Below are 24,282 nucleotides of genomic sequence, written 5' to 3'. Positions count from 1 at the left end.
ACCGCGTTTCGCAGCGGCAGTCATAAACTCTCTTCGTTCGCTGCCAAGGGTGGTCCGCGAATGAACGCTGCCGGCAGAGCGACGGTCCGAAGAGGTGGCCGCACGAGCGGCGGCGGCAACATGTGGGCCGCGGAGCACGTGCTCGGCGGGGGGGATCGGCCCAAGTCCGGGATGCGGAGGAGCGCGCCCGGAGAGATGCTGCTGCTGGCGGCAGCGGTAGCAGCGGGGAAAGCGGCCGCCGCCGCGGCGGCGGCGGCGCTGCGGTCGACTTGCGGCCCGGCGTCGCCGTCGCCGCCGCATGCCCCGTCCAGTCGGCTTCGCAATGCCGCCCAGGCTGCTACCATGACCCGGCCTCTGCCGCTGCTGCTGCCCGTGGTGCTCGTGGCAGCGGCCGCCTCGGGCGCGCGCTGCCCGCAGGACCAGGACCGCTGGGACGCGAGCAACAAGGCGCTCACCGCGTCGCTCGTCTTCCAGGGCCGGCTGCTGTCCAAGTCGGTGGACGCGGTGGGAAACCTTCTGGCACGCTTCCGCGTCCAGAAGGTGCTCAAGCCCATGCCGACGGCGACGTTGCGCCGGCGCCAAGAGGTCGTCGTCGCCCTGGTCAAGAGCCGGCCGCCGCCCACGCAGCAACACCTCAACCGCTCCGCGTCGCCGCGCACGCCGCGTCGCGACGCGCTCAACAACGAGGCCCTGGTGCCCCGCCGGCGGACCTTGTGCCCCGTGTCCGTGCCGCAGGGATTCGTGTTCAACGCACGTTACCTCGTCTACGCCAACCCCATCGCCGGCCGTGCGGCACGACGGCTGCTGCTGCCGGCGGCGGCAAACTTCTCGGCGGCCGCCACGCCTGACCACTACACGCGCCGCGCCGGACGCGCCGTCAAGAAGGTCGTCTGCAACGGATGCGGTGAGTGCGATGTCCCTCTTTGGCCGCTCGGATCACCACCAGCCGACCAGCGCTGTTATTTTCGGTTGCCTCTCTGCATGAAGCTGTGTTCGCTCTTCACTACCGTGCTCTTGCCCTTTGCTTTAGACGCAAATACCGTTTTATTTATTTTTCTCTACCTTAGCAGTTCCAAGCAAGCTGCATGAATACTTTACGCAAGGTCCACGGAAGCGTTTCCCGTCTACTGTGACAGTCAGTGCACCCCCACGTGCTGGAGCTGTTGTCGGTTTCGCGTTACCTGGCCGCTCCGAATGAAGACCTCAGGAGGAACGAGCATCCTCATTTCACGCAGCGCATGGTTGTCCCCGTGTCCTCGCGTTTCCGCGTCCCTCTTCTTCTTGTTTATTTTTCTTCTTTTGTTCTGCCGGCATCGTGACACGCGATCCGTGAAAGCTTTCCGGTGCTGCCTATGCACGACGTGCGCTGGTGCGTGTGTGTGCGCACCAAGTGCGCCCTACCCTCAGCAGCACGTGCATCTCGCTGCTGGCCGGTCGCGGTCAGGTTGCTTGTTTTGCTCTCTCAGGGGCCTTCGCTCCTTCCTCGTTGTTTCCTACAGGCGCTGATCCGTGTCCTCTCCATACGACATGCTCAAGTCCCCCGTTAGAAAGAACCGCTCATATAGTACAGCGCCAACTTCTCTGGCGCTAGCCTAAGTTAGACCTTCTAACTTAGGCTAGCGCCTGTCGCGAGTTCTGTCTGTATGTTCTCGCCTTGTTTTTTTTTTCTGCTTTGGTGTCTTTGCGCTGGCAATGTATTGAGTCTCTGTTCTTCCCTCTCCCATGTTGCCTGTTTTTCTTGGTCCGAAATTGTTCTTCGTTCTTTGCATTTATTTATTCATTTCAGAAGGAGGGAAGTGTTGCATGAAATTCTACGTACGGTAGGTTGTTTCGCGCGCTCTGCATGCATGTACACAAAAAACTTGCGGCCGCATTTGGTGTTCTTCTTTTTTTTTTTGAGAACGCGGAGTTGGAATGCTCTTAAACATATGATCACTTGCGGCGCTAGTTAACAGCGCATCTTGCCCCCAAACATTCGCCATCGATAAGAGCTAACTTTTGTGAAAACGGCGACCGTACTGTGGCTTCTTATTTCTTTTATAATTAGTACTTTCAAGTGCTTGCTATATTTATATATTTATTTATTTATTTTTCACGGAGTGTCACGCGCCTACCAAAAGGGTGATGGTGCTGTGGTGCTGGGGTTCGAATGACAGACGCAGCAGCCCTTAGCGAAGAGCAACGCTGCTGCAAAGGGCCACGTTAATAATGCCAATCCATGCGACGACGGCTGCATCATTTCTTTAAAAGGCTGCCGAACGCTGTCGTCGCCGTCAGCTCTCAGTCCGACATGTGTTTGCGACCGCTGTACTCGCGCCCGCCACTGTACGACCATGGGCTCCTCCTCCCCACCAACCTTCGCAATTCGTCAGCCCTAAATTTCGACGCGGAGCTAACGGCGTATTCGTCCCGAGATCTTTAAGCACGCGGACAGAGCGCATTACGTCGCTTTCGAGGAGCGATAACAGCGAGTCCCTCCCCGCCGCCCGACGCGCCGTGCGAATTCCTGACGGATTAGCGTACGCGACGAGAATACTCCGCGCGCAGCACTGCTTCGCTTTGTTCGCAAAGATAAACGTCCCCGTTGAAGAACGCTAAACAGATGCTGAAAGAATGCGGTAATGGCCACTGCTTGTTTAGGCAAGAGCGCTCTTTCGGCGTGCCGCCACGATGTTGCCACGCGGCCGCGCGCTTATAGTCGAGCTCAAACACAAGGTGCATACGCCGCTGGAGCGCGGAGGAACGGCTCTTAAAAACTGTTCCGAAAGAGCGCCGACGTAGAACGCCGGCTTCTCCCTCGTTTTCTTTCTTTATCAACGCGATGTTCTTTGCTTTTCCAGCTTTTTCGTTTGAGCTCTGCAGCCCGATGAGGCCACGTTCTTCGTTCCTCACGGGCAAGAGACGCGCATTTGAAGTTCATGACCACGTATATATATATATATATACGCCGTCACTGTATGTTGCCGTATCGGCTAAAAGAGCAGTAAAGGCATTCGTCTTTCGTGGCTTGCTTCTTTCTTCTTTTTTTTTCTTGGTTGGAAAGAGGGGATGAGGGGGCGCGGACTTTGACTGATGACCTTTGACAATCACGCCGTTACGATATATATTTATTTGCTCTTTCTTCGAAATCTGCCGCAGACAGGACAAGAAAGTTCTGGCATGTGTGATTCAAGTTAATTTGTCAAGTATAGAGTTGAGCAGGGATGAAGAAGACGGGGATAAAATATAAGTGAAAGCAGCAGCTTGAGCAGCCGCACCTCCCGCACCTACAGGCAGCGCATCATATACAGCGTATACGTGCCATTTATGCAACATGCAGAAGCAGCGTGCACGTGTCGGCACTGAAGTGTATTAAGCAACTAAATTTACATTCAGGACGATGGCATACAAGGAGACACTACTACTCAGTCGATATGCTTTACACAAGGCACCCGGAAAACAGGTTGGATGTGCTAATCTTAACTACACACTTCAGTAAGCATTCAGCACGCCAAGTAAAGAGCTAATTTCACGCACAGGCTGAGGCCACTCGGGCACAACACAGTCTACAGCAATCTGCGTTACTCGGTAAATTAGTGCAGCATTGTATTCCAGCACGACGCGCAACCGCTCTTCGGCTGACTCGCGCTTGTTAGATATATGTCTCTGGAAGTCTATATAGGAACAGTTGAAAACCAATGTTAGTGCGTGGTTCAAGGTTGTACGCGTTTCAGTGATGGTGTGCATAGCTCGGGCACACTATACAAGTTCGCAGCTGTAATGTTGTATTAAGTTTATTTGTCTTGTCTAGTTTCAGGGAAACTGGGTGGTGGTGGGTGGTGATAAACTTTATTGAAAGGGGGAAGGGTAAAGAGGGACGTGGCTGAGCGTTAGGGCTCAAGTAAGGCCCTGGGCCTGCTTGGCCTTTTCCGCCCAGTCCACCAGTTCCAATTGTCGGTCGACGTCCCCGGAACTGAGCCAGGCTGTCCAGTCAGTCTCGCTGCTGACGGGGGGATGAGAGAACGGGAGCGAGGTGCATTCCCACATTATGTGTGTGAGTGTTCCTGTTTCTGGACAGAGCCTACATTTGTCGCTTTCCCTGCCCCCTGTGATTTTGTTAATGTATTTTGGGTGTGGGTATGTATTTGTCTGAAGTCGCCGAAACGCGACCGCTTGCGTTTTGTCGAGTTGCTTGGCCGGTGGTGGGAGCGCGCGACGCCTCAAGCGATACCGATGGGCTATTTCATAATAAGTCTCGCAGGGAGCCGGTGCTCCTAAAGCCTAAGGTTTATAATTTCAAATTTTATAATTTCAAATTTTACGAAATGAATCACGGTGGCGGGACTGTTATCGCGTAAAAGCTTCTCCTCTGTGGAGGCCCGTTGCGCACCCACCACTCACATGTGATGTATTTCTCGATGAAGAGACGCTCACTTGTGCGATGGTCAGTCGACAAAGGCACTAACGAAAGAAATGTTTTCTGAATACGGGCCCAAATGTTAATGCATGAACATCACCGTCACAAACATCCCCAAACTCTACAGGAATACCGTTTCAAGATTGATTGCTTTAAATACCTTTTTTAGCGGATTATTATTAATGGAATAGTCTGCCTACATGTTTAACTAGTTAATTTACATAATTTTCTATCATGACTATACAACTACTGACGTGTCTCGCAGAGATGAACTATGACCCTGTGTTGTCGTTTCCACATGTTCTTTAAGTCCTGTATTGCTGTTTCATACATCTTTAGTAACGTATTTACTATACGCGTCTCGCTTCGCATTAAGTTAAAATAAAAATGAATACGACTTACTTGTTTTGTACCCACTAGTATTTCTTGTAATATGTTTGTTATGCGTGCGCCCTACCTGCGAAAATGCCCATTAGGATAGGCAGTATGTACGAAATAAATAATATATATAAGTAAATAAGTCATAAAGCAAGCATTCAACTGTTCCTCATGTGCTTCTTTTTTCTTTCTCTCTCTCTCTCTTTGTAACGTATTTTTTATGTCATTACCACAAAATAAATATTACGTCAATGAAATATGATCGTTCCCCACCTGCGGCAAGTTGTTTTTTCATCCACTTTCATTTCCATTAATTCATAATTTCTTTAATTAATTTGGTAAGTACAAGTAGTTTCCCCTATGTTGTACTTTGTGTCAATGTTTGTTGACTTCTTATGATATGATTAATAAAAATCGGGTCCTTCGGTTAACCCCTTTCTTATCGTGTATATATATATATATATATATATATATATATATATATATATATATATATATATATATATATATATATATATATATATATAAAAATATATACACATATAGATGTATCAGTTAAGCGTTCCACCTGCGCTTTGTATATCTTCCACCGGTCGTTAAAGAATCGCAATGCATACAGTACAACTCCGTATCCCACTGCATTTTGCTTCGTATGTGACAGCATTTCAGTGATGACACTTTCTCTCCTTAGCTTCCCATGTTATTGCTATGCGAGTACTCCTCTTGCACTATTGCGGCGTTGCTGGAACTGTCTTTGCGTCACAGTGCCTACAACTTACGGGATTCCTCGTATGTGGATTATTTGCACTTTGTTAATGCTTGCGAACACGCCTCAGTGAGTATTTCTTTTCTTTAACTTCCAGTCACTGATACGTACTTCTGCTTCACGAACATTATACGACACGAACTCAACCGCAACCTTCTCTCTCCTTCCCCTTCGTTTTGAACTCGCCGTTAATCGCCATTATTTGTATTTATGTGCATGTAACGTTTTCTTTGCATATATATGATTCTATGTTACTGAATAACAATCCGTGCGCTTTAATATGCGGGCACAAGCGCTGGCTGCGAAAATACCGACGGATGTTGAAGTAAAAAGGGAAAACGAAATACCTTACAAAAGGCCTCTGCTGTTCTTTCCGCTGTACGACGGCTTTATTTACCTTGCATTGCCGTTCGCGAACCGAAGTACCACACTTACATTATTCTTCCTGTGCTTATTTGTCAGCGAACAGTTAACAGCCATCCTTCATTAACGTGTCTTGGCTCTAATATCACGTATGGTGACGCAAAGCAAACGCTAGACACGTGTGCATGAATTCGCGCCTCACTTGTTTACGAGATTTAATTTCTTTGCACGCTCGGTCACAGACGTCCGCACGTTGGCCTTCGCCGTGTTGCAGCCCTGCACTGAGGCGGAGGAGCTCATCAAATATTTGCCTGCTTTTCGGGCGTGTCTCTTGTAGCCGTGTTACACACTGGCAGAACGGTTAAAAAGGAACGTAGAGACTGGCTCAACAACGCACAAACATTTTCAGGTTGAATTGTTTTGGATGTAGTCGGCAGTGACGATGGAATCAAATGACGTGCGGGGCTTTGCTTTAGTTGCACTTGAACATGCGTACATCTGGTGCCCTATAACGTAAAACTATTCCGATATGTATTTATTCCAATGTCCTGACGTCAAATTTGTGTAACCGCCGACGCAAGCATCGGGCGGTCGCCCGCAGGTTTGTCTGAACAGAGCAATCAAACGCTCTCCTCGATCATAGGAGGTCACTCTTGTTTGCTTGAAAAACGAATAAAATTGCCTACACTGAGTGGCTTGTCTTATCTAATTGGCTCACAAGAGGTGAGGAGCACGTGCAAGTGAAGAGGGATTCGATGGAGCCGAGCCACTGCACTGAAAATCGGTTAACCCAATGAAGGGGGTAGCGCCGAAGTTTGTGATTGGTCCGCTTTCCCTTACTTAGCTTGCAGTGACTCGTCGACAATAGCGGCGGCATGCAACGGATGCCTAAGAATGACGCTAAAACGGATCTTCAGCAAAGAATTGTTAGCAGAACGAGGTCGTAAAAGTTCCGAAAGCGCTCGAAAACGTTACACGGCCAAGCAAAAAGTTTTATTACACGCAAATAATCCATGCTCTCCAGAAGGTGCGAGAGCCAATTCTTGAGCGTTCGGCGGCAGCCATCTTTTATTCCTTTCGGAAAGGGGCAGCTTGCGGCTATTCAGAAGAAAATTCAGTTTTGTTCGGCATATTAATGCATCTTTATCGCATGCACATCAGTTTGACGCGGTGAGTTCTTTCGGTTTCGTGACGTCGCGTGATAGGCAGGTGAAGTGGGTGCAGCCCGAAAACTTTTGACCAATATCCGAGGGCTGATGGCGAAAAGGCGTCGAATCAGAAATAACTATTTTTCTTTTGTTCAGTCAAATGATGCATAATCAGTGTGTACACGTCATATAATATTGGGAGCTATCGCGGTTTTCGTGACGTGGCGTGGCAGACACGTGGGATGGGAGTGGCCCAAAGAAGTTTTTGACCAATCGCGGAGGGCTGATTGCAGAATTGGAATCAAAATGTTCGAAATAGGTTTACGTTATAGCGCCCCTGGTCTTTGTTACGCGTCTTTATACCTTGTTTCTTTTCGTTTATGGATTGTCTGCTCTACTCCTCGCATTCGTGGAAATGTACTCCCTGTAAAGTATCATTGGAAAGACCAAAACATTGCTGCTTAATAAAAATATCGAGAATCTGACTCGACTAGAAGTCGGCGACAGCCGATTCTAACGTAACTTTAGCAAATATATATATTGCATCTGAAAAATAGAAAAGGAAAATGATTAAACGCCGACTGCGACAAAGTATGAACGAACACATTAATGCTCAGATTACACATATGGCGAAGATTGTGGGAGTCATCAAACTTCAGAAGCATTTAGCCGCTGAATGGCATCTCAAGATCATATTGCTTCGGCTTCCCTCAGGCTGCCTAGTACTCTTCCGTTATAATTATTTTCTTTTCTACGCGAGGCTTTCTTTGGGAACCATTTCGGTTTTCGCTGACTGCGTCCTGCCAATCAGCTCCACACAGAGCAGACCGCATCTAACGAATCGGCCTATATAGTTACCCGTATACTGCCCCTACAATTGTACCGGTGACCGGCTCTGTTCTCTGCGGAACTGCCCGGTGAGCCGACCAATCGTGTTTAAATATTTTTACTGCAACAAATGTGCGCCGTCGAGCGCAGAATTCCTTTATTACAGTGAACCTTTCTTATTTACTCCCTCCCCCTCTCTCTCCCCTCTCTCTCTCTCTCTCTCTCTCTCTCTCTCTCTCTCTCCCCGGGAAAGTTTGTTACGGATACTTTCTTAAGCTACTGCGCGCGGTAAAAAAACATTTTTCTAAACGATCAGCGCACCAGCATTCCAGAAGCGACTGGTTCTTCCATCCCTTGGCCTCGGGACGCGGAGTGCCTCCGCCGCGCCGTCACGCAGTGTTGCGGCGAATGCCTGTTTAGGGCCTGTTTACGTTCGAGCCGCCCATCGCCGCAAGCCGCACCGTACGCGTGCGGTCGCGCGAAAAATTGCTCATGTCGAACGCTTCTGCACAAATTTCGGTTTACAATGTGTACCGTTTACACTGTGCACACAGTGTAAACGGAAATTCGTGCACAAGTGTTCGATATCTGCAATTTTTCGCGCGACCGCACGCATGTGGTGCGGCTTGCGGCGATGGGCGGCTCGAGCGCAAACAGGCCCTTACCGGATCGGGACCCTTGGCAAAAACGGCAGGCCGTCGCTCATTGTGCCTGTCTGACGGACACCCCTGGCGTCCGCATGACGCGAGTAGCTGTCGCGCTGTTGTCGGCGCCTTCCACCCGCGGACAGCGGCGCAACACCCTGTCGCGTCCGACGTTACACTCCCGTCGACGGCGGTGACTTCGCGTGCTATACGCAGGCGCTGCAGTGTGGGACGTAACACGAACCTGCCCCAGAGTTCATGTTTCTTTCTTTCTGTTTATGCCTCCCTTCTCTCTTTGGCAGCAACAGATTATGGATTGAGGTATTACTGGAATAACGTATTAACGAAACATAGTTATACCAGGCACGACGGCTGTACGTCCGTACGTGTGAAGAGTTGGCCAATATACAAAAAACAGCAATATGAGCGCTACGCATGCACTCCGCGCTTATTCGTTATGTATAGCGGCGCGTGAGAGACATACGCATCTCAGTGCATTCAACGCGGCAATGCGCATGGACAGAGGCTAAGGGCCAAGCAATGAAATCTTCCTTATCCTAAGTAAGGAAGCCTTCATTGCGGTGAGGCTACCTTATGTCACTCTGAAAGCTTCCTTACTGAGGGGCCCTCGGTCAAGTCTTCCTTGGTGCTTCCTCAGCATAAGGTAGCTCCAAAGCTACCTTCATGCATCCTTACGCAGCTCCTGGCCCTGAACGAGCGCTTCACCTCACTGCTTAACCACGTGCTATTTGCTTGCGCATGCGCGCTGTTGCCCACCTGCGGAGAAGCGCGAGCATGGTAAGTCTTGCTAGGTATGAAGCTTAGAACGACAGAAATCTGAGCTAGTTGGTAAGGATTCATTATGCAAAATAGAAGTAAGGCGTGCAGACAGGACACAAGAGTAAGAAGTGGACAACACGGCGTTCGTGTTGTCCACTTCTCTACTCTTGTGTCCTGTCTGCACGCCTCACTTCTATTTTGCATAATTGCCAGGTATGTTCGTTTCACTCACGCGTGCGGCATGAAAGCGTTGCTAGGCGTTGCACGACGCCGGCGTGCCAGCGTTGCTGGAGCACATCAAGTTTTGCACTGTAATGCGCTACATTTTTTAACTTTAGTAAACAAAACTAGAAGAAAGCGTCCACGCTTCTCTATATTACCTCTTCAAGTTAAAGATTGTGCGATGACACAACATTTTTTTATTGAATAATGGTGTTCGCCTAAAGGTTTTAAGAGATAATCTCGAACCCAGGCATGCGGCAACCGCTCCCTACGTGAGGACGAGTGAAGGCAGCTTTCAGAGTACGCTTGCTTCCTCCATCGGTCCTTCGCTGTAAGGAGGCCTCACGTAAGGTTAGGAAGCGCTCGAAGGAAAGGAACGTTTCATTGTTTGGGCCTAAGATATTCTATACGATTCTCCCAGCAATGCGCGTTTATTTCGGACCGTTCGTGAAACTGTATGCACACGAAGCATCGATATACACACAAGTGTTGTCCCTGATAAAAAACATTTGTCTTTTCTTTTCTTAATACATGGCCTTGCTATGAGCAGGATATCAGAATCTATACTTCTGCTGCCACTGCGGTAACAGCCCTTATTGATCCACGTTCGAATACATTGTTTCTGCGTGCTTGGTATACGCTAGGACGCAGATTATATAAAATATGCAAGTAACACTTTGCTGGAAGAGATGTTACAATGCCCGGCGAAGAAAGAGTAAGCTCTGGAAGGCATTAAATTCCTTCTTCCTTCGTGTTTCTGCTTTTCCTCTCTCCTTCTTTCATTTTTTGTTGCTGTTTCAGAGACAGCGCCACATGTGTTCGTGTTGCCTGGATCAAGGCACAATTTGCAATGTCTACCGAGACAGCGGTATTCTCGGCAGGGGAAGCCATGAGGATTATTTGCATGCACACTGCACCTAATTAGCAGTTCTATCTGAAGTTGAACACGCAAAGAAAAAAGAAAGGGGGGAGGAGGAAACAAAAGAATCAAGCCACCGCTCGCGCTCATACTGCCGTGATTACCGGATTTGTTAAAATAAATTTGCTTGCAGAACATCGTTATATTAGAGTGCTCGCTGCGAACACCACCTGTTATGCAGTCGCCTGCGCAACGAGTGGTGTTAGGTTCCAATTCCGGACCCCGGACAAAGTGGAACCGGAGGCACAGACTGCTGCCATTCTGCGCATAGCGCTCGCGAGCCTCGCGCTCAACGAGTGTAATAAATTCCATCGCATACGAAATAAAAGAAAGAAAAGAAAAATAAAGCTAAAAAAGCAGAGCGCGGGTGGCCACTCGGAAGCTTTGCCGAGTGTCCGTCAAGACAGGGCAAGCTGTATAGATTTCTCGCGCCTCTCCTTCACACCTCGTTCGCGCGAAAGGCGGGTGTCGTCTCGAGAGACGATACACGGGTAGGCGTGAGCGAAAATGCGAACCGAAAAGGGCACCGCGGTCCTAGGAAGGCGGGCGGGGAGGTCAGTCGCAAAAGGCGACAACTTCTGCCCCCTCCTCTCGACGCCCTCTTTCCCGATCCTTCCACGGGCTTTTAAGAGCGCTCGCTGTTTGCTAAGTGGCTCGGACCGTGCGCCGGGCCCGCGGACCGGGACCGGAGACATCGTTCGTTTTAGAGAAAGCGGCCGCCCGTGTCGGGGGGAAGGGGGGGGGGGCGCTAGGTGGAGCGGTGGCTCGGCCCGATGGGGCCTCTCCGGAAATAGGAACCCGCGCGCCAGGAACCACGCGGTCGAGTCCCGCCGCGCGCCCGCGACGCGACGCTGCTCTGCTACGCTCCCTCGCTGGGTAAAGCCGCGCGCGTCGTTCACGCAGCCGCACCGAGCTCTTTGCACCGAGCGTAGCCGTCGCTCCATTTTCCGACTCCGGTGCGAGAGAGCCGCCGAGCGAGCCTATGGCCATCAGCCGCGTTTGGCAGCAGCAACTACGAGGGCTCCGCGCGGAGGCCAACGCGCTCGGTGTAGCCAGCAGACGCGACGAGAGATTGAGGGAGCTATGTAGTAGCACTTCTTACTTCTGTCTGTTTTCTTTCCTTTTTAATTTTTGCGCCATTCTGTGCAGTTCCTTTTCGTCTGCTTCGGCACTGCCGACGCCCGGATATCCCAGGACGTCTTTTCGTACTGACGAAGCATGTTGACTGACACATGTGTGTTCGACAGCGTTTTCTCAAAAACGATGATTCCTCTTCTTCTCTCATAGCGGATATTATGGCGAGAAAGATATAGAGCATCCAGTCACGATTTGATTGGTGGGGTCACTCTTTACTTTCTTGATGTTTTCCAAAATTGCAAGAATGTGTCTCTATCACGGTAACGAACACACATCTGGAGTTCCATTGCGACAGAACAATGCAGCCTACCATGTTCGCGTGACATTTATAGCGAGCGAAAACTACAACAAACACATATCAAGGACTCTCGTTTTTTGTTTCCCCCCTCTAATTTCTATTTAAGAAAGTTTCAAGCAGCGCAAGAAAGGACGCAGACAAAGGGCAGAGAAAACAGATCGGTCGAACCCTTGATTCCCACGAACACTCAGCTACAAACAAAAAGAAGGAATGTAAAGTCTGCCACCAAGGTGCGAGATCCGCACTATAATATCGCGAGGTATGCGCTGGATACAAATGTTTCCCAATGGCCGACGTCACTAATAATTATTTTGCTGATGGTGCACGACAGTGACAGCCGCGCTTGAAGATATTGCGATTCTGTGCATATATCTCATAGCACAAGATGATGCTTCGATGATAATAACATCAGGATGAAAAATGAAGACAAATGGTGACCACAAAAGATTTAGTGATGTTAACGTTTCGGCTGCCACACGGGAACATTGTTGAGTAGGAAATTGAAAAAAGCCACGAAACGGTCACCAAAGTACGTCGTAGAACGTGAGTGCCATCATTTCTGTGGACAGCGACCGTGGTAGTTTAGATGTGTAGGATGAAAACGCATGGTCATATTCTTTCGTACTCACATGTGCCTGCTCTCAGTTGATATCATAGACTGGCCAAACACAATGCTCCTTAAACCGGCACGAATTTTTCTTCAACTGCGAAGCTTCATTGCTGAGGAAACCCGCATTAGGTTTATTTTATGTAGCTTCGTGCTACAGCCGGGTGGATGACAATCATCCCTTTCACGCACTTTCCTCCACCTTGAGTGCTTTGGCAGTACTGATTTGCCATTGTTCAGCGGGCACGCTTGTTTGCACGTGTTTGCTTCTTCACGTCGTGCTGCTTGAATTTCGTTGCTGCTGCTAAATCTGTTTGTGGTCGGTGTTTATCTTTCATCATGTTCCGACCCGACGGGATTCCATCACGCTAGCTGTTTCGTAATGACACGAGCTACGACGACCTTAATTCTCGGAGGTTGCAACTCGCCTCCTAGCTCGTTTTATGCAGGCGCATCACGACCTTTATCCGAGACCCTTATGCCAAGTGAGAATTCCGCAGCTCTGGAGCTTTGCACGGAGCGAAGGATTTATTAACCGAGAGCTGAAGGAATACCAAGACAAGCATGAGGGCGGGAAACGGGGTGGCTGGCGATGTTGCCGGTGTTGCATAGATAAGGCCTTTTCTTCCAAACAAAGAGAGTTAGTGTTGTTTGTGTGTGCGTGTGTGTGTGTGTGTGTGTGTGTGTGTGTGTGTGTGCGTGTGTGTGCGTGTGTGTGTGTGTGTGTGTGTGTGTGTGTGTGTGTGTGTGTGTGTGTGTGTGTGTGTGTGTGTGTGTGTGTGTGTGTGTGTGTGTGTGTGTGTGTGTGTGTGTGTGTGTGTGTGTGTACTTTTCGCGCTCGAACTTAATGTGCATCTATCTGCTCATTGCCTTGATATTGTAGCGTCCCGCTTTCAGTGCGCAGCGCACGTCGGTAGTGAGGAACTATCGCCTCTCTGGCCTGCGGTGTACAACACTCGACGAATATTTCTACCCGAGTTGTTCTGCCTCCTCCTTTCTGAAGAGTAGGCAGGCGTTGTGCCCCTTCCGGTGGCAGTAGCCAGCCTGCGCTCATTAATAAAACGGAGGCAGCCTTACCCTTCCCCTTTTCCAATAACGCCCCTCCTCTTTCCACCGCAGCGTCTTCGACGCATTTTCATGTGGAATAAACGTGGTTTCATTCATTCATTCACTCCTTCAACACTGTACCCTCGAGCAATATTACAACCCTAGCGGTTAATGAGAGGGGAGCGGGTTCAATCAAGTGATTTTGCGGCGCCACGATCGAACGTGACCAGCACGGCGCGTGACCACCAGAACGGTTACGCTTGAACCAGCGCTTGGAACGTGCAAGCACTTAACAAGTTCTCGCGTTCCAGGACGGTGTCGTGAAAAATAAATGAATAAATACATAAAAACTAAGAAAAAACAACAATGCAACGCTGTGAAATTTACCAGGCATACTGATGCGATTGACCGAGCTCGAGAAGAAAAACTGCCTCACATCGTCTACGCTTTACGGTCTGTCAAAAGCATTTTTCGAAGCACCGTAATATCACTCTGCTCGCTTAGGTCTGACGTGAGGGTTTTCTAGTCCCTAGCAGAGCGAGCGACTATACTGGTGCGGTTTTATTTGACTTGGCACGTCACAACTTTTAAAAAATATTCCTTAACTGGCCTTAAGCCCTTCTGCAGGCGATGGCCTGGTCTGTTTTCGTCGTAGACAAATTCCGCGAACTTACAGCCCACAGAATGCGACCGCGGCTAGATTGCAGTCTCCTAATACTGTTTTATCGCAGCTCGCTCTACCATCCACAAGGCTACATGGCTCTAGTGAGACAGAAGACGCAAAAGCGACCTGCGACGCAAACAACAAATTATAGGAATAATGAGTAATGTAAACATCTAAAAAAAAGAGAGATAAACAGCGCGGATGAGTTGCCAGTGAACGAAGCATTGCCCTTCCCGATACGCAACCGACATTGCAAACCTTACAGCGTGCAATACTGCGATTGCTATCCCTGTCACTGCTATTATAGGTACTATGGACGAAACGGCATTTTTTTTTCTTGCGGTATCACTGTAATTGTCCGGCATTACTTTTAACTGTTTTCCCAAGCAGCAACATACATCATTGGCTCGACTCTCATTTAGCTTATCGATCACATTTGCAGCAACTTGTTCAAGCAGCGTGTCTTGGAGATTTTATCTATTAGTTCTGGAGTGCAGCGATATAAACGTCGAAAAAAAAAGAAAAAAAAGAAAGAAAGCAAAAATAAAACCGACATAAAAAGAATGAAGGAAGATGAACTTCTACGTGAACTTATTTTAAGGGCTCTAGGGCTTTTAAGGAGCCGCAAACAGAAACATGCATAAAAGTGAGGCTCGAAGTAATAATAATAATAATAATAATATTATTATTATTAAACGAAACAAATAAAAAGACAACGAGATTACTGTCGTGTATCCTATGTATACGTTGCCTTTCGTTCTGGAATGAAATCACTATGCTCGACAATGACGAGAAAAAAAAGTAATAAAGAAGGCGTTAAGCACCTTCTGAACAGTCGTGGTTGCACGTACAGATCAGTGTGGCGCGGACTCGCAGGACTATACTGCAACGTATATGGCCAGGGAAACTAAGCTTCCCATGAGTTGCGGGCCTTTCGAATGGTATACCAGAAGCGGTCGACGTCACCAAGGACAGTTAGGAGAGTGTCGCGAACGAAAGAAAGAATACTTGCGTTTTGTGGAGCTTCCTGGCTTGGCAATGCGTTTTTTCCGGCACATTGAAGAATGTGTTCACACAAGTGTGTGAATCACCGCTGCTGACCGCAAAGGGCGTAGCTGTCGTGCCAAGGACATCTGAGCTTTACTCGAGCGACAGCAGACTTTCGGCTTACAAGTACTTCCGCGTGTCTTGCTGGCGCGTTCGTACGGCAGCAAAAGTCTAGAGAGGGCGTTTTCCTTTTCTTTTCTTCGCTCCGCAGGCGCGCTGCTATTATTGCGGCACCATACTGCGCTCGACCGCAAGTCTGACTGAGTGAATTACATGCAATGGCTTGGGCTTTTTTCTGACTTGCTTCAGTTGCTTGAATGCTTTATCGCGGAAGTTGCCTTATGACCATCTCGTGCGCGAAGGGCCGAACCACGTTCATTGTTAACACTTTTGCACTTGTCAACTTAGCAAGATATAGGTTTTGTACTGAGATAATCGCATTGTGTATGGTACGCCAAGCAAACACCTAACGATGCTGAATATTAGCTCGTTGTTTCCTTTAAGTCGTTCTGTGCCATAACCGCTCCTGCAATGTGCTTGTGCGTTGTAGTAGCGGTAAGCCTAAATAAACAATCACTTGGAAGCGGGTCGCTGCTCGCGCGCTTGCGATCGAAAACGGGGATTCTGCGACAACTGAAAGGGTATATGGCAAGCACGAACATTGGCGTTACCCAGGGTCACACTCCGCCGCAGGAGAAGCAGGAGTTGTACATTGCGTAGGTTTTCGTTTTTTATTTTGTCTTCTAGCTTCATCCCGCGTGCAGTTATTTCGCCGTGCTTCGGCGACGCCGCTGCCGCCGCTCGTAAAAAATGCTGCCCCGGGGTTTGGGTAAGCCTCACATATTCCTGCGCACGTGGGACGTCCTGTCTGGTAAAAAAGCGCCTCCCATAACCCCCGCCCCCTTTCCCCTCCCACCTCCTCTTTAGGCGCGCTTGATGGGACAGCTCGGATATTGGCAATGACGGCGACGTTCAGCAAAATCTACCTTCCAATTTGGAAGCGCACATCAGGCACTTTTTTCTGTGCTCTCTCCCCATCCTTTCGCGTTTGGAAATAAGCGCCGAAAGTGCTAGAAAAGCGTCGCTGTCGGCGCCGCGCTGACTAGACGCCGCCGCATGGACTCTTTCCGGTAGCGACACAGCGCATGTATACTCTGTCCTCCCGCCGGGTCGCTGCTCCTCCCCCACTCAACTTTCGCTGTGTTTTCCGTGTGAGCTTCTTTCTTTTCTTTCTTTCTTTTTACTTTGTCGAACAGGCTCTATTTTTCTCTTTCACCCTCTTTGTGCCCACTTTCCCGGGTCGCGAGGAAGCTATTTTTCGTCACGGCCGCAGAGCGCGTTAGGTGTCTCTCCCCCAAGAGTTGGAAAAGACGCGAATCGAAGTGTGCGTGCGTGCGCGCGCGCGCGCGTGTGTGTGTGTATGTGTGCGTGTGTGTGTGTGTGTGTGTTTCGAGGAGAGGGGAGAAAAGTAGAAGATAAAGAGAGAGGGAGAAAATGGAGAGAACGCGTCTGTCACCACATATAAGCGGCGGCGAATGACCCTACTCGGCGATCACCATGTGCGTCTCAGCGCAAATCACCTCTGACGCGGTTGATTTGTCGCTGCCGCCCCGGAGATGGTTTGCGCAGACGGTCCAAATGCGCCCCCCCCTCCCCCACCCCCTTAGGGTCACTGCGCAATTCCATTGAACGACGACTGTCATTTGCAGTGGGCGCGCAGCTCTTTAACCTCGCTGCGTGCGTCCGGCTCAGCGTGCACTGGTCTGTCTGTCCATCGAAGTGAATGTCGCCGACGAGCGGGCAAGGAAGACGAAGCGCCGCCACCACGTGTCCCTTGAACCCCCTGTTCATTCCTGGCGTCGACTTTCCCGGCGCCTGATGGATTTTGTCGTTAGCGTAATGAAAGCAGTCAGCGGCCTCATAGGCGGGTCATTCGGTACGGTCTTCTTCGTTCTCGGTTCGCAGCTCGTTCCCCCCCCCCTTTTTTTTATTTATATTGTTCTAATTTGTTACGCTACTTGACTTGTCTGCTGTGTTGAAATTGTGAGTTTTTTCGTCGTCTAGTTTCTGCACCAAAACTTTTTTAAGCACCGAATCGACCACACTTCTCTTTTCTATAATTCTCTATCGTTCTTTTATTTAGTTTCCTTCTTTATTATTACTATTTTTCTTAACCTTTCATCAACTGACACAGCAGTGCAACTATGGCGTTCTGCTGTTCAGCACGAGGTAGCGGGTTTGGTTCCCGGCCACGGCGAACGCAATACGATGAGTGCGGAACGAAAAAAAAAAAAAACTAAATACAAACGCTCGTGTAGGTGGTACATTTACGAGCGCGTTAAAAAACCCTGGGAGATCGAAAGCTAACCGGAGCCCTCCTCGACGGCATTTTGACTAGAGACGTTGACCCTGTAATTTGACTTAAATTCAATTGGGCGGTTTAACGCACCCCAAAGCTTAACACTGGGCTATGAGGGATGTGGTGGTTAGGAGGCGTAGGATTCATTTTTGATCGTCTAGGGTTTCTTAACGTGTACCTAAATCTAACTACCCGAGCGTTCATGCATTCAGTCCCCCGTAGGAATGCTGCCTCCGCGTCCGGGAGTCGAATCCGCGACATCGCACTCATCAGCAGTGGAACGTCATAGCCGCTGATGTCACCGTGGCGACTATTACTTGATTCAAAGCAGTTCAATTCCTTATAGATAGATGCGCTGGCTCCAGGTTGCTCATTGGTCGCTGATGTTCGGCTTTAAAGGGGGGGGGATGCAGGGCATAATTAAAAGGGGGATATAAGTGCCATCAGTGAGCCCTTCGGCGCCTTGGCGCAAGCTATAATCCATTGCATTGCGGGACACCTGAAAGCGATGGGTGCATCATCGTGCGCTTGGTATTTTTCGAGGGGCGTCCTTCGTGCGGAACTCTTTAGTTCACTTTCGCGCATTCCCATCGCCCTTGTGCCTTTCACGCTGTGCGCAAAAGTAAAACGTCTGCCAACTCGGTTAACAGTGCTGTGCCGCTTACGCTTGGGCGTCGCATTCACCAATGCATATACGTTTTTGATAGGAATGACTGATAGCGCCGACTGTAATGCCTGCGGTGCCGAGGAAACTATAGAACATCTACTGTGCTACTGCCCATATTTTCAAAACGAAAGACATGACCTCTGCACAGCTCTCAATCAGCTAGATAGAACACGTACCGTTCACCTTGAAGAAGATCTTGGGACCATGGCCTCGCATATCGCAGCTACAAAAGGCCACAAAAGCTCTGCTGCGATATTTGAAGGCTACTGGACTGAGTCAGCGTCTGTGATCCGGACTGAGTGACCGAACGATATCCCCAGTGGACTTTCTCTTCTTCTTTTAATCTTTCCGCCCCCTTTTCCCTTTCCCCAGTGTAGGGTAGCCAACTGGGCTCAGTCCTGGTTAACCTCCCTACCTTTCCTTTATCATTTGTTCTCTCTCTCTGTCTGCCAACTCGGTTCAATTCTCCACTCTTGTTTCTTCAAGATGACGGGGCTCTCCCCGATCCAGGGTGAGGTCAGTGGTTTTGGTCCCTTGCCGCTCTGATTATACCGCGACAGCGTGAGTTTAACGGCAGAAAGCCCAATGTATCGTTTTCAATACGCTCAGTGGGACGCTTCCAAACCCTGATTAAAGCACCTGAAATTTAACGCTAATCCCGTAGTAGCGTCTTCTTTATCATTTTTTTAATGCTAGAAGAAGAACAAACTTTATTAAAAAGAATGGCCGGCAAGCCTTTTTTGTGGTGGCCTCAGGTGGCGGCTCGAAGTCCTTGGACTCGGGCGGCATTTTCGGCTTGCCGGACGGCTCAGAGCTGGTCTGCCAACTCCGAACTTTTGAGAGCCGCATCCCAGTGGCGGCGACGGCGACGGAGAAGGTCCCCGGCGGCCCCCGCAGCCGGGGCGGCGTCGGAAACAAGCGAGCTCGAGGCTTCCCGTACTCTGGCAGCGGCCGCGATTACGGACGCAACGCCAAGGGATGTGGTTTCATTACCGTTGCTGTCCGCACATTCCCAGAGCCTGTGTCGCAGCGTTGCTCTCTGTCCGCAAGCTTTACACGCATCTGTTGGATATAAACCCGGGCAGCAGTGATGTAAGACGACGGGGCTATAAGGGTAAATGTGCGTTTGGAGCAAGCGTAAGGTTACGGGCTCGTTCCTGTTTACTTTATCTCGCGGTGGCGGTAATTTGCGTCTTTCGAGTCTGTAGTGTTGGTTGAGGTCACTGAACGTGGTCAGGCGATCGCTTACGACCATTGTGATTCTTGTTGTTGCTGCTTTACTGTCGTAGTGTCCCGATCCGGCAGATCCGGCGCCCCATTTCTTTTTCATTTGTGGTTAGTTCAACAACAATTATTAAATAATTCATTAGGATACTAGTTAATTACATATTAATGAAACACGTCATAGTTTTTCGTACGGATGTACTCTCCTTCGTTAGAAATAAAGGCTCATCAAGCCGTTCTAAGGTTCCTTCATGGGGAAAGGCTTGTTTCAAAACTGGGCTTCCTGAGTTAGTCGTTCCACCTCTCCTTTCGGCGACGTCATGCCCACCTCATCACCCTTATTATATGTTAAATTTAAAAAAAAAGAAAAAAAAAGGTTTTTTTCTGCCACCAGTATACCGGTACCTAACCAGTGTCCCTGCAGTTAGAAAGCGGGCGCACTGACTGAGTTATCGCGCCGCTTCAGCGTTTCGCGATTTGTGCGTTTTCTTTATTTATTTTCTTTTTCTTGCGCACCATGCAAATTGTCAGACTGGAGCCGTCTGTCCCTCTACATGTATTAAGGAGGCCATAACGGGCAAAACTGCATAGTGGACGAGGACGATGTTGCGTGGACTGCAAAGTTGTTTTATAGACCCTAGCTGTGTCCAAAGACATAGCCGGGGGGGGGGGGGGGGGGGGTGGCTCCAGCCCTCCCCTTTCTCTGCTCCAAAAGTATTTCGTGCTGTCATGCACCGCCAACCAAAACAACCCCCGGCGCCACAAATCAATCTGGATTTTGTCTCTAATGTCGTTTTTCACGGTCAAAAAGACATTTCACCGCGAACATTGCGAACTCGGGCAGTGTTTCGCGACAACGCCCATGCACCGGGAGTCGCATAACGCAAGGCGTCTCAACCGAGCACCAAGTTTCGAAGGCTTTTGATGGCGAGCCGGCTCGTCGCGGCATCTCGCGGAGGCCTCGTAATCTGTACGGAGCGCATGGATTTCAATTCCGAGACTTTATGGGTGTAAAGTTCTCATATACTTTTGATGTTAAAGGTGCACTGACATTTCCGAAGTCGTGCTTTAGATTTTCAATTCCGGAACTTTGTGGACTTAATGTTATCGTAAACATTTGACTCCAAAGGTGCATTAACTTTTCTAAAGTCGTACATCGGACCATACAACGAGACAAGCCAAATCAACACACCGTCAAACAAGTTGACAAAGCACGCAGCGAGGTCCGATAAGACGAAGCGTTGTGGTGGTTCATTTGTGCCGTCATGTCACAGAAAAGAACATCAGCATATTTTTTACCTGCGCCAAAGCATCCATGTCAAGACACTAAAGCTAGCCAAGGTAACTACGTTCTTATTTATTTTTTTCTACTTTGTCTTTTATTCGTGAGGACACATTGAGCTTCCTCAATTTTTCTTTTTATTCTAGCTATACCCGCGGTCTTCCAGAGCCAGCCAGAGCGCATGTTTTTCTCTCGTGTTGCCCCGACCACCGCGCGGCGCACTTCCATGAGCGTTCGTTTTTTCTCTGGCCGAGTGGATTTTGGCCTGGCAGAGCTTTGGGCGCTTTCTGGCTAGTAGACGAGAAAAAGAAAGAATTCTCGCTCGCTGCCATCACTGTGGGGACTTGACGTATTGCAACGCGTTAAGCTGAAAGCAACGTCTTCGGAAAATCTTGTCTCGCCGGTGTAGGATGCCGAGCAGTATGCGTATGGTTCTCTGTGGAACAAGCGTCTCACGTTTTCTTCGATAGTCCTTCGGTAGCCATATTAGGTGCCCAAGGTAGGCATTCGATTGTGGCCAACATGCCTTGCTTTGCGTTTTTTCTTTTTTCGGTGCTACGGCGCCACAAAAGAAAAAAAAGACATTGTTGAGGCGCAGCAAATAGTGGGATGGTAAAAGCTCCCTTTCATTACTTCTTTTGCTGAAAGTAAAGCGCCCCAGGACGCTTCAGTTGTCGGATACTCTTACTATATTATTAAGATAGCAATTACATGGACACTCCAGGCGCATTCCTGCCATCGCCATCGCACTCCCGCTCCGTATAAAGTCAAAGGACGATAACATCATGACTGCGCGCCGCATGCTGTATGTGCGAGTGAAAGTGTAAGGGGGCGGGGGTGGCATGGGTGATCCGACGATGGTGGCTCAGTCTTGTGTGCGCAAAGGAGAAAAGCATGGAGGAAACGCGCCGCCTTCCGCCGCGCGCGATACTTAGGAGAGGGGTGCAGGGAGGAGGGGGCTTAGTATTCTGTGATCTCCGAATCTGATTACCCAACATATTTATTTGCCTTGTTTGACGCATTATATATAGTAACTTTTTCTTAGATATATGTATTTATTGGAGACTTATACGTATATTTCTATATCTTGTTGCGAGGTGTTGTGTATACGTGCAGTAAACTTTGTTTCCAGTTACTTTTTTTGCCCTTTGTCAAGCTGTATCTTCGAATTTGTATATTCCATTGTATCTTCGGCTTTTCAGTGCACGAGGGTGAGTCAAATGAAAGTGAGCCAAGCCAACCCGCGCAATGATGATTCGGTTCGTTATCTGCAAGGCATGCTCGTAGCACGCAGGCATCTCTCATTCACAAAAGTGACACGCAGGTGTAAGGACAAATGTTGTTCAATGCTGTCACACACTGGGTTGAACATGTTTGCGTGACATAATAGACGCTCCAAAAGTTGAACAGCGTGATGTTGTGAGTTTTCTGACAGCTGAAGGTGTTTCCCCAAAAGAAATTGGTCGCCGTATGGCAGCCGTGTACGTTGAACATTGCATTTCATTGGCCACTGTGAAGTGTTGGAGCAAACGGTTCAAAGAAGGACGCGAGAGTTGCAAAGACAATCCAAGACCGGGCCAAAGCCACCGTGCAATCACCCCCAACGCAATTGCAAAGGTTGATGACACAAAACTGGCAAAGATCAAGTGGGAAACGCTGCAACATCCGCCATACAGCCCAGAACAGTCGCCTTGCGACTTTCACAATTTGGGGCAATTCAAGAAAACAGCTAAAGGGAACCAGATTCGTGTCGGACGATGACGTGAAACAGTCAGTTGCAGACTTTTTGAAGCAACAACCCAAGGACCTTTATGAGACAGGAATCACGCGACTCGTTAGTCAGTGGGACAAATGTCTCAATGCTCATGGAGTCTAAATAAAGGGGCCCGTTCGACATACATTCGCATTCGCTAGCTTTCATTTGAGTCGCCCTCGTATATCTTGCAGAACTCCTGCTTTTTATATGTGCTATCCGTTGCGACTATAATTTTGGTATAATTACTCACGATACACGACCGGTGACAGCTCCTCCTGCGCAATACACTGCAGAACGAAGGACAGCGTCATTGAGATTTTTCCCTGGCTGTTGCATATGTAGAGAAATGTAAACAAGGTTCTTGAATGACAATGTTTCATTAAAATATTTGTCCTCAACTTGTTCATTTCACGGCCTTTACATTTTTCATATCAGCGACATGCACTGCATTGCTGGTTTCGAACTGATATAGCTTTAAAGTTCGTGTGATATTTCCTTTAATTATTAAATAGACAAAAAACATGGAAGCATTGATATCAGTTTTGATATCGCATTTCTGGCACAATTTTCGGGACATACGAGCATATTGATTTATGAAAAAATATGCATATTTTACTTGTCTTGACAGTGCGTAGCGTTCAAAATTTCGTTTGCAGCATCTTTGGAAATTGCAATGCAGTTATTATTGATCTATTTGATACGGAGGATGCCTAGCTGCATGCAACGTGAGCCTCCTTCCCCTCCCCCCCCCCCCCCCCCCCGTCCCCCGCGAACGACATTTCTGGCTATGCCATTGGCTGTGTCCATTGAAAGAACCTGTTGCTGGGACATGTATAAACGTGCTCAGAGAGTCGGTTGATCTTTTTTTCCTCCCCATTTTTTTTTTTCACAAAATGAAAAAGTATCGATGAGACATGGCCAGGGAGGTACCCCAGAAGCACATGGGCTCTAAGTGTACACACACGTACAAAACTCCGAGCGGGTGAAATTAATCCTAAGCCCCGAACTGCAGCTTCCGTGGTAGCTATAGTTGCCTGGCGTTACCCTTTCAAATCTAAAGTTTTCTTGGACTGCTAAACTTGGACCATGCTAAATACATCTTCGTGCGTCGAAAGATACACGCCCCAGCGGTAGCCAAGGGCGTCCGGAAAGTCACGCCTCAAACAAGCTCTCCCGTTCGAACACGCGCCGCACTTCTGCGAGTCTTAACAGCGGCGTTGCACAGGAGGAGGCTCGGCTTCGGCACGGGGAAGACGCAGTGGGTGTTTGCCGTGGCTACCACGGACCAGCGGCGTGGTGGCGAATCGAAGCCGCGCGCCAAGCATCTGCTAACGGCTGTTCGCGCCAACTGTGACGGAAGCTGTACACGCATCCCGGAACCGGATGGGGCCGGTCAACGACTTGGTCACCACCCGTCGGTGTGTCCAACTGCGCGGCCAACCTGCCAGCGCACTGTAGCCCATTTGGCGGAAGGCGCTAGCACGGCAATACGGAGAGCGGTGCACTGCACGTGTCCCGCTCGTCGGCGCACCGTCGGTGCTGCAGAGCGCCCCGACAAAGGCGCCCAGGGGGCGCCTTTGTCGGGCCCGTGCGTATGTCCCGCACGGCCCACTCATACTTGCCGTTGTCTTTAGGGCCTTTTACTCGATTATTTATCGCTTTGTCCTCGCTAGTAACGACTTCCCTCTTAATTTCCCCGACACCGTTTTTATAGGCTGCGGCAGCGAATAACGAAGCCGCGGCGCCGTCG

At 49.2% G+C, this 24,282-nt stretch overlaps 1 protein-coding gene across 2 annotated transcripts in view; it reads left to right on the top strand.

The window, feature by feature from the left end:
- Positions 1-330: 330 nt before the first annotated feature.
- Positions 331-24,282, top strand: part of LOC135917554 (uncharacterized) — a 225,255-nt gene continuing 201,303 nt past the window's right edge. For both annotated transcript variants that reach the window (XM_070539282.1, XM_070539284.1), the window contains exon 1: positions 331-904. In XM_070539282.1, coding sequence (XP_070395383.1) covers positions 343-904 — 562 coding nt within the window. In that variant the 5' untranslated portion in view covers positions 331-342. The remainder of the gene's footprint in view (positions 905-24,282) is intronic.

The sequence above is a fragment of the Dermacentor albipictus genome, chromosome 5 (assembly GCF_038994185.2).
Source record: "Dermacentor albipictus isolate Rhodes 1998 colony chromosome 5, USDA_Dalb.pri_finalv2, whole genome shotgun sequence".
Classification (NCBI taxonomy): domain Eukaryota; kingdom Metazoa; phylum Arthropoda; class Arachnida; order Ixodida; family Ixodidae; genus Dermacentor; species Dermacentor albipictus.
Note: the sequence above shows the minus strand (reverse complement) of the source record. Positions and strands in the feature narration are given on the sequence as shown.